Source organism: Tetrahymena thermophila (assembly GCF_000189635.1).
Source record: "Tetrahymena thermophila SB210 genomic scaffold scf_8254803, whole genome shotgun sequence".
Taxonomy (NCBI): domain Eukaryota; phylum Ciliophora; class Oligohymenophorea; order Hymenostomatida; family Tetrahymenidae; genus Tetrahymena; species Tetrahymena thermophila.
This window is the reverse complement of record NW_002476559.1, coordinates 1,984,525-2,003,733: the sequence shown is the minus strand read 5'-3', so window position 1 is coordinate 2,003,733 and position 19,209 is coordinate 1,984,525. Positions and strand designations below refer to the sequence as shown.

At 20.6% G+C, this 19,209-nt stretch overlaps 5 protein-coding genes across 5 annotated transcripts; 2 read left to right on the top strand and 3 right to left on the bottom strand. All coding sequences in view use genetic code 6, as the record gives it.

The window, feature by feature from the left end:
- Positions 1-423: 423 nt before the first annotated feature.
- TTHERM_000022842 (transmembrane protein, putative) lies at positions 424-1,295 on the top strand (the record flags this gene model as incomplete). Its single annotated transcript, XM_012795719.1, has 4 exons — positions 424-464; positions 527-740; positions 793-1,239; positions 1,293-1,295. The coding sequence occupies 4 exons, from the start codon at positions 424-426 to the stop codon at positions 1,293-1,295; spliced, it is 705 nt and encodes a 234-aa protein (XP_012651173.1).
- Positions 1,296-4,937: 3,642 nt separating this feature from the next.
- On the bottom strand, positions 4,938-5,852 carry TTHERM_00022840 (hypothetical protein; the record flags this gene model as incomplete). The annotated part of the gene is made up of 1 exon (XM_001008469.1): positions 4,938-5,852. One exon carries the CDS (start codon positions 5,850-5,852, stop codon positions 4,938-4,940), a length of 915 nt encoding a protein of 304 aa, XP_001008469.1.
- A 5,270-nt stretch (positions 5,853-11,122) lies between these two features.
- Positions 11,123-12,225, bottom strand: TTHERM_00022820 (hypothetical protein; the record flags this gene model as incomplete). The annotated part of the gene is made up of 3 exons (XM_001008467.2): positions 11,123-11,192; positions 11,390-11,462; positions 11,583-12,225. The coding sequence occupies 3 exons, from the start codon at positions 12,223-12,225 to the stop codon at positions 11,123-11,125; spliced, it is 786 nt and encodes a 261-aa protein (XP_001008467.2).
- A 1,031-nt stretch (positions 12,226-13,256) lies between these two features.
- Positions 13,257-15,067, top strand: TTHERM_000022819 (transmembrane protein, putative; the record flags this gene model as incomplete). The annotated part of the gene is made up of 2 exons (XM_012795718.1): positions 13,257-13,571; positions 13,619-15,067. The coding sequence occupies 2 exons, from the start codon at positions 13,257-13,259 to the stop codon at positions 15,065-15,067; spliced, it is 1,764 nt and encodes a 587-aa protein (XP_012651172.1).
- A 1,109-nt stretch (positions 15,068-16,176) lies between these two features.
- TTHERM_00022810 (phosphoenolpyruvate phosphomutase) lies at positions 16,177-17,725 on the bottom strand (the record flags this gene model as incomplete). The annotated part of the gene is made up of 4 exons (XM_001008466.3): positions 16,177-16,443; positions 16,732-16,878; positions 16,971-17,237; positions 17,501-17,725. The coding sequence occupies 4 exons, from the start codon at positions 17,723-17,725 to the stop codon at positions 16,177-16,179; spliced, it is 906 nt and encodes a 301-aa protein (XP_001008466.1).
- Positions 17,726-19,209: the final 1,484 nt, after the last annotated feature.

Here is a 19,209-nt window from a genome sequence, read left to right as displayed (position 1 = left end):
GACTGTTAATCATTTGATACTAAATTTAATCTAATTTATAAATTGAGTTTTTTATTTAGATTAATTTTTTTGTTGGAAACTTAATTGACCAATTTTTTTAAAATGATAACTTTAATTTATTTAAAAACTAATAATTGATTAAAGGAAATTTATTATTATTATCATCATCTAAATTCTAAATAATAATTGAAGTAATCTAAAAGTTATTGCTTGTATAAAATAAATTTGGATAAAATATAATAAAAATTAAAACATAAATAGCACATATTACTTTTACTTTCATGAATAAAATATTTTATAAATAAAATTACTTTTAAATTGAGTGAATAAAATTAAAATAGTAAACTGTTTTATACAATATCAATCAGTAAACAAGAAATTATATTAAAAATAAATTAAATTGGTTTGGTTTTTATTTCAATTATGATTTTTCCTTTGAATAGAGAATATTAATAATTATTAAGGTTCTATTTTTATACAAAAGCAAATAAACAATTAATTAACTTTTCAAGAAGAAACACCTCAGATTTTTGAAATATTATTATCTTCTCTATAAATTAATAATAAATTAAATATCTCAAAAATATTTAAAATCAGATTTCTCAAAAAACAAATAAATTAAAAATAACTTGATAGAATCAAAAATGTCAAAGTCTCCTCAATATATTAAAATAGCATTTATTCTATTTGTCAAACTGAACCAAATGAATTGGCTCTTTTACTTTTTTAATAACTAAATTGTATTAAAAAATTTAACACTTATTTATTTTAAAATAAATTTTTTATTAAAAGTATAAAGAAACTGGCACCTTTCCTCTTAAGATTAATTTGGTATTTTTATTATCTCACTTCATAGCTATTTTTAAATTGCATAGGAATTAAAAAAGATTAGAGATTCTATTCGTTGCTATTCTCTCATTGCTTTAAATAGAGGACTTATACTTTTTAATAAGATTTGATAAATTTAAAAAATATTACATTAAAGATGATAACAAAGGATGGATTATAAGATACATCTTTGCACTTTCAATTATTACATTTTAGATTTTAATTTTATAAGCAAATTATTAAACTAGCTGCTTTTATTTAGTTTTACCTAGGATTTCTTTAGTTATTCTTTGTTACATCTACTAATATTATTTATTACTAGGTGAATCTTAACTCTACAAAATTATAGAATAGATTTAGTTAAAAAATTTGATCTTATCATCATTTCAAATGTTTTGCTTTTTCTATTTAGTATTACCATCTTTAATTGGTGGTATTTAAAATGTTATTTTCTAAAATATTAGTGATATGTTCTTAATTCTATCAATTATTATAGTTTTTTTACTAATTAAAATGATTAACTTTTAAAATTTCTTCGATACTGATAGTAATAAGCGAAGCATGAATTGCTTGATAATTTTGTATTTGCTAAAATTCATATCTGGGATAAGTGTTGTTTTAGAAAAGAATTATAAAAAAAGTAAGAAAGTAGATAAGATATCTGCTTGCATAATCTTGTTTGATAGATACTTAATTTATTCTTAAACCATTTATCAGATTATTAATTTGATATCTTATTTTATATACATATAAATGGAATATGACAGCAAAGTTTAATAATAAGATATTGTAAAAATTATCTTAAAAATGATATTAATCTCTTCATTTGTTTAATTAATTTAATAAAAATCCTATTTAAGATAAAATAAAGTTCTTATTGTTGATGATATTAACCAACTTCAAAAAAAAATTAATCAATTTAATAATAAGAAACTTGAAGGAATCTCAACTATTTTGTTAAAAATCAAAATAGATGAATAATCAAAAAATATAATAACAAATTGCCTTTTATGTGAATTTGAAGGATGCTAAATTATTGACTTATTTAATTTTTTCGAAAGAACAAATTTAAAAAATTCTGATTTCTAAGAAGTCATTTTCAACAAAAGCTCTTATTAATTAGATTAAACATAATTGTAAATACTAAATAAGAATATCGTAAAGTAAATAAGTCTAATACGCACTAAATATATCTCACCAGAAAATTTTCTAAGATTAGTTGGATTGATAAATAAATAAAGTTTGGTGATCTGGATTAATTAGGAATTTAGGTATGATAGATTTTTGAAACCAGAATTAGTACGAGTAATAGAAGTCAATGAAGAATATTACTAACTGTACTTCAATATATTTAATTATTATATAGCTTTTAGCAAAAGTATCTCAAGTTATTTAACCTTAAATCACCATTAAGTTTTTTATGATTTATTTGATTGGTGAGATATAGATAGATGATAGATAGATACAAAATTTTATATGTATTACTATAATAGAATTAGCTTCTTATTGCTATTTAATGTGATTGATTATATATATTTATATTTTTTTTAATTATTGTATTTTCATGAATGTTGGAAAAGCTTTTTTATTTAAAAATTTTTTTTTTTGAAAATGTAATTTAATTTAAATATAAAATGCATTAAATTTTTAATTATAAATTATATTTTTCTAATATTTATCTCAAACCTGATTGGATAGATTAATTAATTAATAAATAGATGATTTATTGATTAAAATATAATAATTAAATTCTAAAAAAAAATTAATCATAAATTTTATTCGTTCTCTTTTTAAGATTTGGATATTAAATTAAAATTGAGAAAATAAAAAATTTTATTATTTTAATATTACATAGGTTACTTACTTACTTTGTTAATTTTATTTTTTAAATTTTTGCAAGTTTTTATATCTAAAAACATATATATGCTATTTGGTTTTAAATAGTTTCATTTATTAAAAATAACAGTTTTTTAAATGAAAAAAGTTATATTTTATTTATTTAATTATAGTATATTAATTAAATCAAATTAATAATTTTATTAATTAAGTTTATCCCTAATAATAAATATAATAACAATTTGATAAAAGCTCTTCTTAAAATATCAAAAAAACTCTCTGAAATTTATAATTAATTAAATATCAAAAAAATAATTAAAAACAAATATCTTAAAAAACAAAAAATAAGACTAATTAATAACAAAACAATAAACTAAAGCGGAAATACTTTAAATTTGTATATTGATAGAGAGTCGAAAATGTCAGGACTTCCTAAACAAATAAAAATCGCATATTTTTTATTCGTGAAACTAAACTAAGCTAATTGGCTTCTATACTTTCTTAATAACTAAATTGTAATTTAAAAAAATAAAATTAATATTTTAAAATTATTTTTTTTAAGTACAAGGGAACTGGGATGGTTAATCTAATAATAAATATGATATTTTTAATTTCACACTTGATAATAATTTATACATTATTTAGAAATAATAACAAGTTAGAAATTTTATTTATATTTGCTCTCTCTTTAATTTAATTAGAAGATTTATATCTTTATTTAAGATTTGAGAAATTTAAAAACTATTATACTTAAGATGTCAACAATGGATGGATTATGAGATATACTTTTGCTCTTTCAATTACTGTTTTTTAGATTTTACTGTCTTAAAGTAATCAAAAAATAAATCTTTTGCATTTAGTTTTACCTAAGATTACTTTGATTTATCTTTGTAATATTGCTTAACATTATATAATTGGCGAATCTTAACTTTTCAAAATAATCCAAAAGATTTCCATAAAAAATGTAATAATTTCTGCTTTTTAGCTATTTATCTTTTAAAATATAAGTTTACCATCTTTTATTTAAACTTACATAAAACTCTATTTTGAAAAGCTAAGAATTATATTTTTTTTTTCAGGTTTTTTAATTGGCTGTAAGTTATAAAGGTTTTTTTCTCATTTTTCAGCTAACTCAAAAATGAATTTGTTGATTTTCTTATGTTAAATCAAGTATTTAAATGGAATAAACATATTTTCAGATAAGGATTACTAAAAATATAAGAAAGTATATGTGATATCAGCTATCATAATTATGCTAGATAGAATTTTCATTTACTTTTAGACTTTTATTCAAGCTTTTTCTTTGGTATTATAATTAATATATATAAATTATTACTCTAATGATTAAATTGAAAAAGAAGATATCATTAGCATAATCTTAAAAATAATATTGATTTCTTCATACATATTACAAATTAGCAAAAATAGTTACTTAAGAGAAAGAAAAGTGATTATTATTGATAATATTAAAAAGCTTCAAAAAATGATTATTGAATTTAATAATAATAATAACTATAATTTTAAAGGAATCTCAATTATTTTGATAAAAATAGAATTAGACTAAAATTCAACAAATATAATAACAAAATGCCTTTTTACTGAATTTGACGGTTGCTAAATAATTGACATAAACAAAAAGTATAAAAGAACAAATTTTTAAAATTCAAATTTTTAATAAGTTAAAATGAGTGATTTAACTCAATAACAGTTGGAAACCTTAGATTTAAAAATACTAAAATTAATATGTCATATAAAAACAAATGTTATAAGTGTTAATAACTATTTAAATCTCATAAAATTAATAAATTAGTAAGATTTAGTGATTTGGATAAATTAGAAATATCAATTTGATAATTTGTTATAACCATAATTAGCTAGAATGGAATAAGTAAATAAAGAATTTTACTAAACATATTTCAGTATGCTTTTTTACTATAATGCTTTTCATAGAAATATTGCTATTTATTTACACATTAATTATCATTTGGTTTTTTATGATTTGTTTGATTGATAAATAATTAAATAAATAAGTAAATAAATAAATAAAAGGCTTAATATTTTTGTATTAGTTCTTAAATATTTAAGAAAATATATTTATATCTATTATATATATACTTACTGTTTATACTTATTAATTAAGACCACTTTTAAAAATTTTTTTTTTTAAAAAAATTGGCTTCTTTCCCCATTTTTCCTTTCAATAAAAGGGGTGATTTTTTTCTTTTTATTTTCAATAATCTTATATTATATATTCAAAATAATACGAAAATAGATCAAAATATTTAATCTGGGAATAGAAGATAAGTAAGATATTTTTTTTCGTATTTTTACAAGTCATAATTATGTACTAGTTATTAGTCTTATAAGGTTAGCTTTACGTATTAAGTGATTTAATTGCAATTAATTTCATACAATGAGCACACATTAGAAATTTGTCCATGATAAATTTAATCATTAAATCCTTCATCATTTTCTATTGGAAGTACTTTTTGATCTTAAATTTTAAGCATATCAACTATTTAGTAGTTTGCTATTTAAGATATATTATTTAGAACGCTTTCTAATTATATTTGAAATTTAGATATATTTTCTATGCATAGATATTCAGCGTAAAAATTAAAGTTTTATTGTAATTAATGGTAATTATCTTAGATATCTTTTTCATTCTTTTCTAAATGTTTTATCAGTTCTTTATAAGATTTAGTTTGTTGCTCTAAATTTTAGCTTTATTTTAAAATACTTCTAACTTATTCTTTCATTGAGCTATCTTTAATATATTGGATAATCTTTGTTTTATTGAACTCTAATTCTTCGTATCTCTTTCTCACACTTTCTTCAAAAATGTCTAGCTTGTTAATTATAGAAGATCTGAAGTTTTTGAAAAACTTATCCAATTCTTATTAGATGTTTAATTGCTCTTGAATAAACAGCTTATGAAATTTGCCAAAATCTACATCAATCAGCCAGTTATCCAATTAAATTTCTTCATCATTTAAAATATCATCTAGAGGAGTTACCTTAATTTAGTTTTTTTGTTAGTGCAATTCTTTTGACACGCATGATACACACTTGAAAATAGGGTCAGTGTTCTACTATTTAGTGTCAACATTTAGATATACTTATATTTTTTTGTGAACTGGACAAAGCCTTGAATTATTTAAAGAAAAATCTAATTTTAGTTAATCCATTTATTATTTATGATTAAGCTTTAAGCTGCTTTTGATTATGATCAAATTTTAAAGACTAATTAATATAATAAACCCATGATATTAAATACTTTTTAAGACCTTATTACTGAGATTAGATGAAATAATTTAGTAAATTAAAAACAATCTAGCTTGAAAATCAAATAAGCACTAATTAATTAATTAATTATCAGGGAAAATAAAATATTAATTTCAGCTACATAAATCTATTATTCTTTTATTAACATTTTTAAAGATAGAAAAATATATTAACATGAATAATATAAATGAAAAAGTATTATCCCACCACCCTATTAGGTATATATTGTTAAAATTTTATATAGAGGAAAATCATTGTTGTAAAAATATTTTTTCGAATATCAATTTTGAAAATCATTTAATGAAATTTTTTTACTCTCAAAATTTGTAAAAATTTTTCTGTATGTATTTTGACCTGAAATTACTAATTTAAATTAAAAAAATCATACTAAATTGTTTATTTAATTAATATGCTTGATCGAAAATACAGGAATTCAATTCTTATTCCACATCCACAAGAATTTAATACAACTATATTGTGAATGACATCATAAATTTTAATTATAATAAATATTATAACAATTTCATCAAAGCTTTTCTTAAAATACCAAAAAAACTCTCTTAAAATTAATAATTAATTAAATATTTAAAAAATAATTAAAAACAAATATCTTAAAAAACAAAAAAAATACTAATTAATTAGCAAACAATAAACTAAGCGGATCTGCTTCAAATTTGTAAATTGATAGAGAGTCGAAAATGTCAGGAATTCCTAAACAAATAAAAATCGCATATTTTTTATTTGTGAAGCTAAATCAAGCTAATTGGCTTCTATACTTTCTTAATAACTAAATTGTAATTTATAAAAATAAAATTATAATTTTAAAATTATTTTTTTTAAGTACAAGGAAATTTTGATTACAACTTTAATAAATTATCTGATATTTTTAACTTCACACTTGATGATAATTTATGAATTGTTTAGAAAAAATAACAAGTTAGAGATTTTATTTATATTTGCTCTCTCATTAATTTAATTAGAAGACTTATACTTTTTATTAAGATTTGAGAAGTTTAAAAACTATTATACTTAAGATGTCAACAATGGATGGATTATGAGATATACTTTTGCTCTTTCATTTACTGTATTTTGGATGTTACTGTGTAAAGATTATGAAAAAATAAGTCTTTTGCATTTAGTTTTACCTTAGATTACTTGCATTTATCTTTGTAATATTGCTTAATATTATATAATTGGTGAATCTTAACTTTCCATAATAATCTAAAAGATTTCCATAAAAAAACTAATAATTTCTTGTTTTTAGCTGTTTATCTTTTAATATATAAGTTAAGAATCTTTTTTTTATTCTGAGATAAAACTCTACATTGATAAGCTAAATATTATACTTTTCTTTGCATTCTTATTATTTTGCTATAAGTTTAAAAGGTTTTTTACTTTTATAGATAATAAAAAATTTCAAGTAATCGTTTTATTATGTATTTTTAAGTACATAAATGGAATAAACATATTTTCAGATGAGGATTTCAAAAAATATAAGAAACTAAATGTGATATCATCTATTTTGATTATTCTAGATAAAATTTTCTTTTACTATTAGACTCTTATTCAAATTTTTTCTTTGATATTCTAATTTGTGTATGTAAAATACTACTCTAATGATTAAATTAAAAAACAAGATATCATTATTATAACTTTATAAATAATATTGATTACTTCATACATCTAATAAATTAGGAAAAATAGTTACTTAAGAGAAAGAAAAGTGATTGCTATTGATAATATTAATAAGCTTCAAAAAATGATAATTGAATTTAATAATAATAACTGTAATCTTAAGGGAATCTCAAATATTTTTATAGAAATCGAATTAGACTAGAATTCAACAAATATAATAACAAAATGCCTTTTAAGTGAATTTGATGGTTGTTAAATATTTGACATATACAAAAAGTACAAAAGAACGAATTTGAAAAATTCAAATTTTTAAAAAGTTAAAATGAGGGGTTTAGATCAATAATAGTTGGAAATCTTAGATTTAAAAATATTAAAATCAGTATGTCAAATAAAAGCAGAATTTATAAGTGTTGAAAACTATTTAAATCTCATAAAATTAATAAATTAATAAGATTTAGTGATTTGGATAAATTAGAGATTTAAATAAGATAATTTTTTAAAACCATAATTAGCTAGAATAGAATAAGTGAATCAAGAATATTACTAAACATACTTCAGTACATTTTAATATTATATTGCTTTTCATAGAAACATTGCTATTTATTTAAACATTAATTATAATTAGGTATTTTATGATTTGTTTGATTGATTGATTAATAAATAAATAAATAAATAAATAAATAAATAAATAAATAAATAAAAGGCTTAATATTTTTGTATTACTTCTTAAATATTTAAGAAAAAATATTTATATCTATTATATATTTACTGTTAAACTAATTAATTAAGACCACATTAAAAAATTTTTTCTTTAAAAAAATTGGCTTTCCAAAAATTAAGCTTGTAAATTATCTTAACTAAATCAAAACATTAAATTTCGCTTATTGTATGGTGCATCATTATTGCAAGCAAACACTTTGAAATGAAATAGCTTGATCATAAAATAATTTAAATGAACATTTTTCCTTTAATTATTTTAAAAATCATTTATTATTTTTAGTGAAAAATTATGAAAATGTTTGTTTATTCATTTTTAAATATAAAATAAATATATAGTTTATATGTATTTTTATTTTCAAGTTTAAGTTTTTGAGAGTGTATCAAATCAAATCTAATACAATTTTATATTTATAAGAAAATATTTAATTATTTAGCAAAAATGTAATAATTAGTCAGCAATTTTTTTAATTTTCATAAATATCAAAACTCTTGATAGGCTAAGTTTATTATTTCGTCTTATAACTCAATCATGTAAGGAAACAATACTTATAAAAGTTAAAAACTTACTAACCTTAAGTATTTTCTTTTTAAAGTTTTTATTTAGAGCTTTTTATCTTAAAGTGAATCATAATCAGAGTGTTTTAAGACAAGGTAATTCAATTTAGATAGCTTGAAAAAAGACTTTGTATTACTTAGAAGATACTGACTAAAAGGTGCACTTTGCAAGTAAAACTAAAGATTTAAGTAGCGCAAGAGCTTTAGTTAACACAAACTCTGTGTAAGAACATCTAAATTTTCTTTTGAGATATTGCATTAAAAATACATAATTGTTAATTTTTATATATTTTGTAAATAAATTATTCCTTTGGAAAAATCTAAGAAAAGTTATTATTAATTTTTATTATTTATCTAAAATGAAGCACTTAATTCTTAAATATTACTGAAGTATCTAAAATTATTTTCAAAGATAACTTGCTAAAAACTCAAATTTTGACATATATTTAGAGATATTTTTTCAATCTAAATCAATCTCTCCAAAAAAGACAAAATATCTTGTGTGTTTTATTTTTGAATTACTATATTAAAACCAAAATCTAATTTATTTCCCACTTATCCAGTCAGATTTAGAATAAATTATTCACTATAGCTTTAAGTTTAAGACAATTAGATCCTTAACTTGTTTACTTTTTTTTAAATTTTAATAAAAGCAATAAGGAAATCTTAGTAGCCATTTTATATTTGGTCATATTAATTTTGTACAACACTAAACTTGAAATTTTGAATATTATTTATCAAATAAATATCATCTTATTTAATATCTAGATTTATTTAATTTCTAAATTAAAGAACACATTCTTTTAAACACTTTTTATTGTTAAGAATTGAAAGAGTTTTTTGATCACTTATAACATTGCAGTTGTTTTTCTTTGTATTGATGTCTACATTTAATTATTACAAATTACTCAAATTTTATATTCCTTAGACTATCGATTCCTCCCCTGCCATACTAATTTCAAGATTGCTATTTATTTTCATAAAAAGATGCCTTAAATTTTATAAATAGCTAATTCCTTTTCCTATTTTTATTTAGTTTTATTCATCAAAGTCACCATCAATTATTAGCTTTAGATTTTATATTTAGTTTTTACTTTCTAAAAGATTCTCAAAATTTAAAATTTAGAATTCACTCTAACTACATCCTACAAGCATCAAATGCAACATTTATAGCTATTTTTAATTAAGTATTCCTTTAAACAGTTCCTAAAAATAATTACAGTAAGAATAATCTTTCGTTTTTACAATATCTAAACTTAAACTCTCAACATTTTATATTGACTGTAAGCCCTTTCCTATTGCATAAATGATTTTCTTCCTTAAATTATCATAAAAATTACTTTTAAAATTCAAGCTTAATTTTTAGAGTAGAGAGAGTTGTGATAAACCTATTCTTAACTCATTGACTTCTGTTTTTGTTAAATAAACATTTCCTTTAAAATTTAAAGACAGCTCCTTTAGTTAAATGAAATTTTTTAAGCTCTTTAAAACCTCAAAGTAGCAAAAAGGAGTCATAAATGGATGAAATTAAATAGAAAAACTACTCATACTGAATTAAGATTTATTTTATGTTTAGTTGATGGCAAAGCTTGAATGATTTAGTGGAAGTTTTTAGGAAACTCTATGTTTGATTTAGATTTTTTTGTAAATTGGATCTTTATTTTGTAAAATTTAACACTCAACTAAATTTTACAAATTTTAGACATAATCATATTAATTTATTCTTTTTCTTTAAAGAAATTAAATATTTTCATTGTAACAATACAAATTTTTTAAGTTTGATAAAGTCTCTTTAAATTATTAAATAAAATCTTTTTCAAATCCTGTAAAATGAGGAAGATTTAGTTCCAATTCTTTTAAATTAGATAGCTACTTAATCATAGAGATAAAACTTTAGCCTTCCCTTTAATAAAGAGAAAATCCTAGTTTTAAACTGAAACTAAAAATTTAATTGCAATAAGAAAGAGATTTTTCTAAATCAAAAATGATCATTTTTGTTATTTTATTTTAAAACTCAAGTTTTAACTCTTTTAAGTCTTTAAGGTTTTAGAAAATCTAAAATAGCATTAACTAGTCACTTATAATTTACTTGTTGAAAATAAATTTTAAACGAAGATCTTCAATAGAGCTAGGTAATTAAAAACTGCCTAAAAATTTTTAGAATTTTGTACTATATTAAGTAACCATGTTAAATATAATTTCTATGTCTGCAATTTTTAAATTTTATGCTGATTCAAAAAACTACTTCAGTTGAAATCCTAAATCAGAAAAATTACCAACATCTAGTTGAATTTGTAGCTTTTTCAAGTTCACTGCTGTGCACATATTAATGTCTTTTATCAATTAATATTATCTAATAACATTTTTTAGGCACTGATGATAAATTTCTAAAATTTCAATTTTATTGAGATATTTAATTTATTTAAAAACTTCTTCTTAAATTGACAGGTTATCGAAAGATTTTAAATTAATTCGAAGCTCAATTAATTCATTCATTTATTTTAATCCTTTGCTAAGATCTGATATTTACTTGTACGAAATAGCTTTTGTCTCAATTTCAATATTTAAATTTTATAACTTTGTTAGCTTTTCCAAAGCATTTCCTATTATTTTAAATTTAATTGGTTTTTATTTTAAAGTCTTCATTCTTATTTTTAAACTCTTTAAATTTTCAATTTATGAAAATCCCTCAAATAAACTTAAATAATGTTCTTTATTCATACTGTTGCTATCTCCTAAAAATAGATCTAATTATTTTAATTTTATTAGTGTTTTCAATGCATCACCCAAAGCACTGAATTGCAATAAATCAACCTAGTTTCCAGATTAAATCTACAAATTTAAACACTCTAAATTATTTAATTTGATCAAGGAATTTGAAAAAAAATCAAAACCCAAATCAATTTGTCTGCTGCTAACATCTGAAACTTATAACTGTAAATCTTTAAGATTTGACAAGAATTATAAATTTTGAGAAATTTTGTTGTAAATTAAATTATCTTCAGGTATTCTATGAAAGAATATGATAAGAGTCTCTAAAAGAATTTTATTTGCTAATATATCAGCAATTTCATCATTTTACTAAAGTTAAAATAAATTAAATCCTTTTAATTCTAAATATTTTAATTAATTTAGGTTTTTGAAACTTTTAACCATGATTTGAGCATCTACTGGAAATATAATTGTCTCAAATGAAAATACTATTCTCAAATCAATAAGATCTTTCATATAACTTAGAGAATCTAAGATAAAAGAAAATCCTTCAATCATAGAGTATTTACCTTAATTGTAAAAGTTAAACTTTTTTAAGCAAACTAAAGTTTTCAGCGCTTCACTAAATACCTGAATTCCTTTTTAAGTGATCATACAAAAATCAAAATCAAATGAAAACTCTTGTAAACATTTCAACTATTACAATGCTAAGCTAAATTTTTGTAAGCTTTCATCTCCAAATTAATTTTCAACTCCAATTTTAATTTGTAATTTTTAAAGATCTTTTTAGTGACTTAAAAATTGTTATAAATTCATGTAACTAAAATGATTTAAATTATTTATTTTTCCAATATTTAAAGTAAATTGATTCAAAGGTGATATTAGGTCTATTATGAAACTTAAATTGCTTAATTTACAGTAATCACCAAAAATTAATTATATATTCTTTAATTTTGTAATACTTTGCGAGCATATATTAGCAATATTTAGATATACCTGCTCTTCTATTAAGCAATAAGGATTTACCTCTAAAAAAATCTCTTCTATTTCAGAAAACTATGGAATTGTTTCTGCGAATTCCTATGCAGCTTAGCTTAACTATTAAGAAGGAAATTAAAATAGTATCTTAAAAAATTTTTATTCTTTAAATGAGAACACATCATTTTAGCAAAGTTATTTTTAAAAACCTTCATTTATTATTAGATCGTAAACACTCATTCTAATTAATTTAAATTTCTTTTTAAAATTTATTTATTTTTATAAGTCAGAAGTAAAAACAGAATGAATAAATAAACCAAAAAAATGTTTACGTTTCTTTATAAATTACAAAAATTAACAAAAAAAATAAAGTAAAATATTTATAAAAAAAATTATTTAAATTTTTAATAAATATATAAGAAAATTGATATTTAAGAATAAAATATAAGTCTGTCTAATTATTGAAATGTTTAAAATAAAATTTTTTATAATTTTCTCAAAAAATCTGAAAATTTTATGCTTATTAAATATTTTGGAATATTATTATTTTAAATATAAATTTATAGTAAAATTAAAATTTAATATCTGAAATTACAAATTTAAATATAAAAATCATTTAAAATTGTTGTTTTAATTAATCTGTTTATCGCAAATCTAGGAATTCATATGTTTACACATCCACAAAAATTTAATACACTATATTATGAATGACTTCATAAATTTTAATTATAATAAGCATAATAACAATTTAATAAAAGCTCTTCTTAAAATATCAAAAAAACTCTCTGAAATTTATAATTAATTAAAAATAAAAAATAATAATTAAAAACAAATATCTTAAAAAACAAAAAATAAGACTAATTAATTAGCAAACAATAAACTAAAGTGGAACTTCTTTTAATTTGTAAATTGATAGAGAGTCGAAAATGTCAGGACTTCCTAAACAAATAAAAATCGCATATTTTTTATTTGTGAAACTAAACCAAGCTAATTGGCTTCTATGGTTTCTTAATAACTAAATTGTAATTTAAAAAAATAAAATTATAATTTTAAAATTATTTTTTTTAAGTACAAGGAAACTGGGATGTTTGCTCTAATAATAAATCTGATATTTTTAATTTCACACTTGATAATAATTTATATATTGTTTAGAAAAAATAACAAGTTAGAAATTTTATTTATATTTGCTCTCTCTTTAATTTAATTGGAAGACTTATACTTTTTATTAAGATTTGAGAAGTTTAAAAGCTATTATGCTTAAGATGTCAACAATGGATGGATTATGAGATAAACTTTTGCTCTTTTAATTACTGTGTTTTAGATTCTAGTGTTTCAAAATATTGTATAAATAAATCAGTTGCATTTAGTTTTACCTTGGATTACTTTAATTTATCTTTGTAATATTACTTAACATTTTATAATTGGCGAATCTTAACTTTTCATAATAATCTAAAAGATTTCAATAAAAAATGTAATAATTTCTTCTTTTTAGCTGCTTATCTTTTTAAATATAAGTTTACCATCTTTTATTAATTCTTTCTTAAAACTCTATTTTGAAAAGCTAAGAATTATAATATTTTTTCCAGGTTTTTTAATTGGCTATAAGTTTTAAAGGTTTTTTTCTCATTTTTCAGGTAGCTTAAAAATGAATTTGTTGATTTACTTAAGTTTTTTCAAGTATGGACTTGGGATAAATATATTATCAGATAAGGATTACAAAAAATATAAGGAAGTAAATATGGTTTCAGCTATTTTAATTATGCTAGATAGAATTTTTATTTACTATTAGATTCTTATTCAAACTTTTTCTTTGTTATCCTAATTAATGTATGTACATTACTATTCTAATGATTAAATTGAAAAACATGATATTATTAGCATAACCTTAAAAATAATATTGATTTCTTCATACATCTTATAAATTAGGAAAAATAATTATTTAAGAGAAAAAAAAGTGATTATTATTAATAATATTTAAAAGCTTCAAAAAATGATAATTGAATTTAATGATAATAATAACTGTAATCATAAGGGAATCTCAGTTATTTTGATAAAAATCGAATTAGACTAGAATTCAACAAATATAATTACAAAATGCCTTTTAACTGAATTCGATGGTTGTTAAATTATTGACCTATACAATTAGTACAAAAGAATAAATTTAAAAAATTCTAATTTTTAAAAAGTTAAAATAAGGAATTTAAATAAATCATAATTGGAAACCTTAGATTTAAAAATAATAAAATCAATATGTCAAATAAAAACATATTTTACAGGTGTTAAAAATTATTTAAATCTCATAAACTTAATAAATTAATAAGATTTAGTGATTTGGATAAATTAGAAATTTCAATTTGATAATTTTTTTGAAGAATAATTAGCTAAAATGTAATAAGTAAATCAAGAATATTACTAAACATACTTCAGTATATTTTAATATTATAATGCTTTTCATAAAAACATTGCTATTTATTTAAACATAAATTATAATTAGGTATTTTATGATTTGTTTGATTGATTGATTATTTTATTTAATCATAAAATAAATGTCTTAATATTTTGTATTTGTAAGAATATAAAAAACTATTATATACTTTTTATAATTATTAATAAGACCACTTTCAAAAATATTTTCTTTAAATAAATTGGCTTTCTTTCATTTCTCTATTAGCACATTTATTTACTACTTATGTTAAATTTTAAACTGAAAATACTCCTAAAAGCAATAAGTATTAAAACAATTAGTAAAATTTACTACTTATTGAAAAAAAATAGAAATAAAGTTTAAATTTTTTTACTTTTTGTTTGATTGTAATACTTGTAAAAAATTCGAACTACCTATACTTTTTTGTGAAAAAAAATAAATTTATATTGAAATACTTGCTGTAAAAATGAACTTTAATGATAGAGTGATAAATAAAAAAAATTTTTTTTCTAAAATTATGAAAAAAATTTAATATTATAAAATTTTTTATCCCTTATTTTTTTGACTTCAATAAAATATTTATGATAAATATTACAAATTAAATTCCTAAAAGTCTTTAAAAGAATTCAAAAAGACAATCTTTTTTTTGAAATAAGGAAGGAATTATACTTGTAATATAAAAATCTATAGTGAGATTGGATATATTTGTTTACATAGATAAATATAATTAATTAATAAAAATATATTATTTTAGATAAATAAATTAAAATAAAGAGAAAAATTATGAATTAATGGATGATAGTGAATTTATTTTAAGAGTAAAGTTTAGAATACACATAGATTAATGAATAATAAATAAGCAGCATTATATAAATATATTTTAATAAGTCGAATTAATTTAGTTAGTAATGAGTGAATGCTTATATTTTTAAGAGATAGCAAACTAAGCATTAAATAAATTATTATTAGCATGAATCAACTAATTAGTTAATTGTGGGAATTTTGATAAATAGAACTATTAACTATTAATTAATTAATCAACAAATGCTTTACCAATCAATCAATAAATTACTATTTATATTCTTAACTTTATTTAGAAATCCTAAAACTGAATTCACTTTGTTTTATTGTTTATTGTTTTACTCATAAAGCCATCATATTTTAAAAAGTGTATATGTTAGTTTATTGGAAAAATTAGATTCTCAGAGATACTTCTTATCAGCTTGCTTGAGTTCATCTTCTCCTTGGAGTCTGAAAACTTCCTTAACCTTGGCAACCTTGTTTTCAACGTTGACAAGAGATTCATCTTCGTAGATTTTTCTGGAGGTTTCTTACATGGCGGAGACACAAGCTCTCATGTTGTGGTTAGCCCAGATGACCATATTGACACCCCATTTTCTGAAGGTATCAGTGGGGACGGTGTAGTAGTTAGTGGGGACAATAATAACGGGAGCTCTGTTCTTCCATTCCTAATTAATAAAAAAGAGTTAATAAGATTGGGCTAAACAATTTATTTTAACAGAATAAAATAAATTAATTTGTTAAAATCAAATTTATAAATTTGCTTGCTATTTCTTTTAAAATCTTATTTTTTTTTTTTTGCTTTCATTTACACAAAAATTTTTCTTTGCTTTGCTTATTGATTTGTTTGTTTATTTACTAATAAAATAGCTGGTTATATTTAATTTTGTTTTTTGTTTGCTAATTAACTTAATGAGTGAGTTATTGATTTTTATTATTAGAATAGTTTTTTTTACCTTCATGAAGGCTTCAATTTCAGAAGGTTCTTTAAGCTTGGAGTGCATGAGGATGGCATCAGCACCAGCTTCTCTGTAAGCTTCAGCTCTCTTGAGGGCTTCTTCTAAACCCCAACCAGCGATGAAGGCTTCAACTCTAGCGACAACCTATAAAATTGAAGTAAAAATAAAATTAATAAGGGGATATTTTGATAATAGTTAAGAGGAGATAAAAATTTAGTAAATAAATAAATAAATACCTAGAAGTCAGCATCTTATTGAGTGTCCTTGCAGGCCTTGATCTTGCTGGCGAATTCCTAGATGGGAGCTAATTCTTATCTTCCTCCTTCCAAAAGAGAGTTTCTCTTGGGGAAAATCTTATCTTCTAAGCAGACACCACCAATATTTCTTTGTTCTAATTTCTTAACTAATCTTCTAGCGTTGTTGTAGTTACCGTAACCAGTGTCACCGTCCAAAAGGATGGGAATCTTGGTTCTGTCACTCATGAATTCCAAAACTTCCAAAACCTATACAATAATTAAATAAATTAATAACATTTTCAAATAGTTTTATAATTTTCATATATTTTTTGTTTGTTTTTTTTAACTAGCTTGTTAGTTAACTAATTAGTATCTTAAGGAGTTTAGACTATTTTATAAAAAAGCAGTCTAAAATAAAATGCTAAATGGTTCTAAAATGAACTTTTTTTTGGAATTTTCAAATAGCCATAGAAATAATAAAAGAAGAGACTGTCATCTTTCAAAAATGTAGAGGACTGTGTAAAATTTACCTAAGTGTAGGAAGCTTCGTTGGAATCTCTGACACCCATAGCAGCAGAAATAGATAAACCAGAACCCCAGATACCCTTGAAGCCAGTTTCTTCAACGATGGCAGCGGATAAACCGTTGTGAGCTTCCATGATGAAAGACAAGTCCTTGGACTAGATCAAATTCTTCAATTAGGTGGTCTTTCTGGGAGCAGAAGAGAAGAAGTTCTTAAGACTGTTAGCCAACATTTTAGATATTTATTTATTTGTTTGTTTTGCTAGATATTTTTTTTAATTAATTTAAAGATTATTTGTTTATTTTAATTTTTGATTATTTGCTTTTTTTTTTGATTCTATTTAAAGCTGTTGAGTTAATCAATGCATTTTCAAAAGGCGAAAATTATTAAAATTGAAATAAATAAATAATATAAAAAATAAGATTAGATATGAATGAAAAAATGTGTGTTTGTATTAATGAATGTATTAATATATACATGCTTATATATCAATTACAAAATTTGTTTTATTTTATTTATTTATTTATTTTATGTGTTTGCTTCTATTTTATTTAATAATTTATTTGAATTTATTTTGAAAAGATTTGCTTGGTATGAATTTTTGTTTATATAGGGTTATTAGATTATTATTTATTTCTTATCACCAATAAAATAATATGTATGTAGAGTTTGGGATAAAACAGAAATCATATGCACTATTATTTCAATTAATTATTAGACATGTAGAATAAAAGAAATCTTTCATATTGTTTGTTTTTTACCACGTTTAGTCGAACAATTTTAAATTTCATACCAAATTAATAATTCGTTTAATTCCTTATATTTTTTATCTTTGATGAGGTATTCTTTGCTAATTGATCAATAATATGCAAATAGAACATAATTATCTCTTTCATTTCAATTCAATTTATCTTACATCCAACCAAATAATTTTAGTATTGATTTATTTATTTTTGAACTTTTTCATATTTTTATCTTATTTATTTGAGCTAATTTAATTTACCAAGTTTATTTAAGAAATAATAAACAAAATTGTTCATTTCATATTGTTTACTTAGACCTAAACAATTCAAATTTATCTAAAAATGTTAAATTTAAAAAGAAATGAATTTTGGCATAAATAAAAAAATGGCATCTTTTAGAATAGCTTAAACTGAAAATTACATTTTGGAATTTATGTTTCTTTATTTTAGAATTTAAAAGCAGTAGTTTCAACTGTATGCATTTGAGCTCTAAAAAAATTGGAGTATTTAGTTCAAATGAGGAAGTTGATAATTTGAATGAGGATCAAAAGATATTTTCAATTATTAAGTGAAGAAAATAAATAAATTAATTAATCATAAAATTTATCTGTAAGAGAGAGTTCAAATAATTCAATATCTTTTGGTGCAAACAATAACTTTTCTTACTAAGTTTAAATTACACTTATAATTCAACGCTTTTAAAAATTTAAACTGTAATCTAACAAAAATGAAATGCAAGTTAGATGAAATAAATATATTAATACTTTTTTATATTGAAAATGAGATTTCAAAAAATAGCATTTTTCAAAAATCTATTTATCTATTTAAAAAGTATTAAATTGTTGCACAACAAAAACATCATTTGTACTTTTCTCCGAATCTTCTAACTCAAAAATATCTAAAACTAGAAAATTCTAAACATTAATTTATCAACCAATTCAAAAAAAAAAGATATTCGAAAAAAAAATACAGA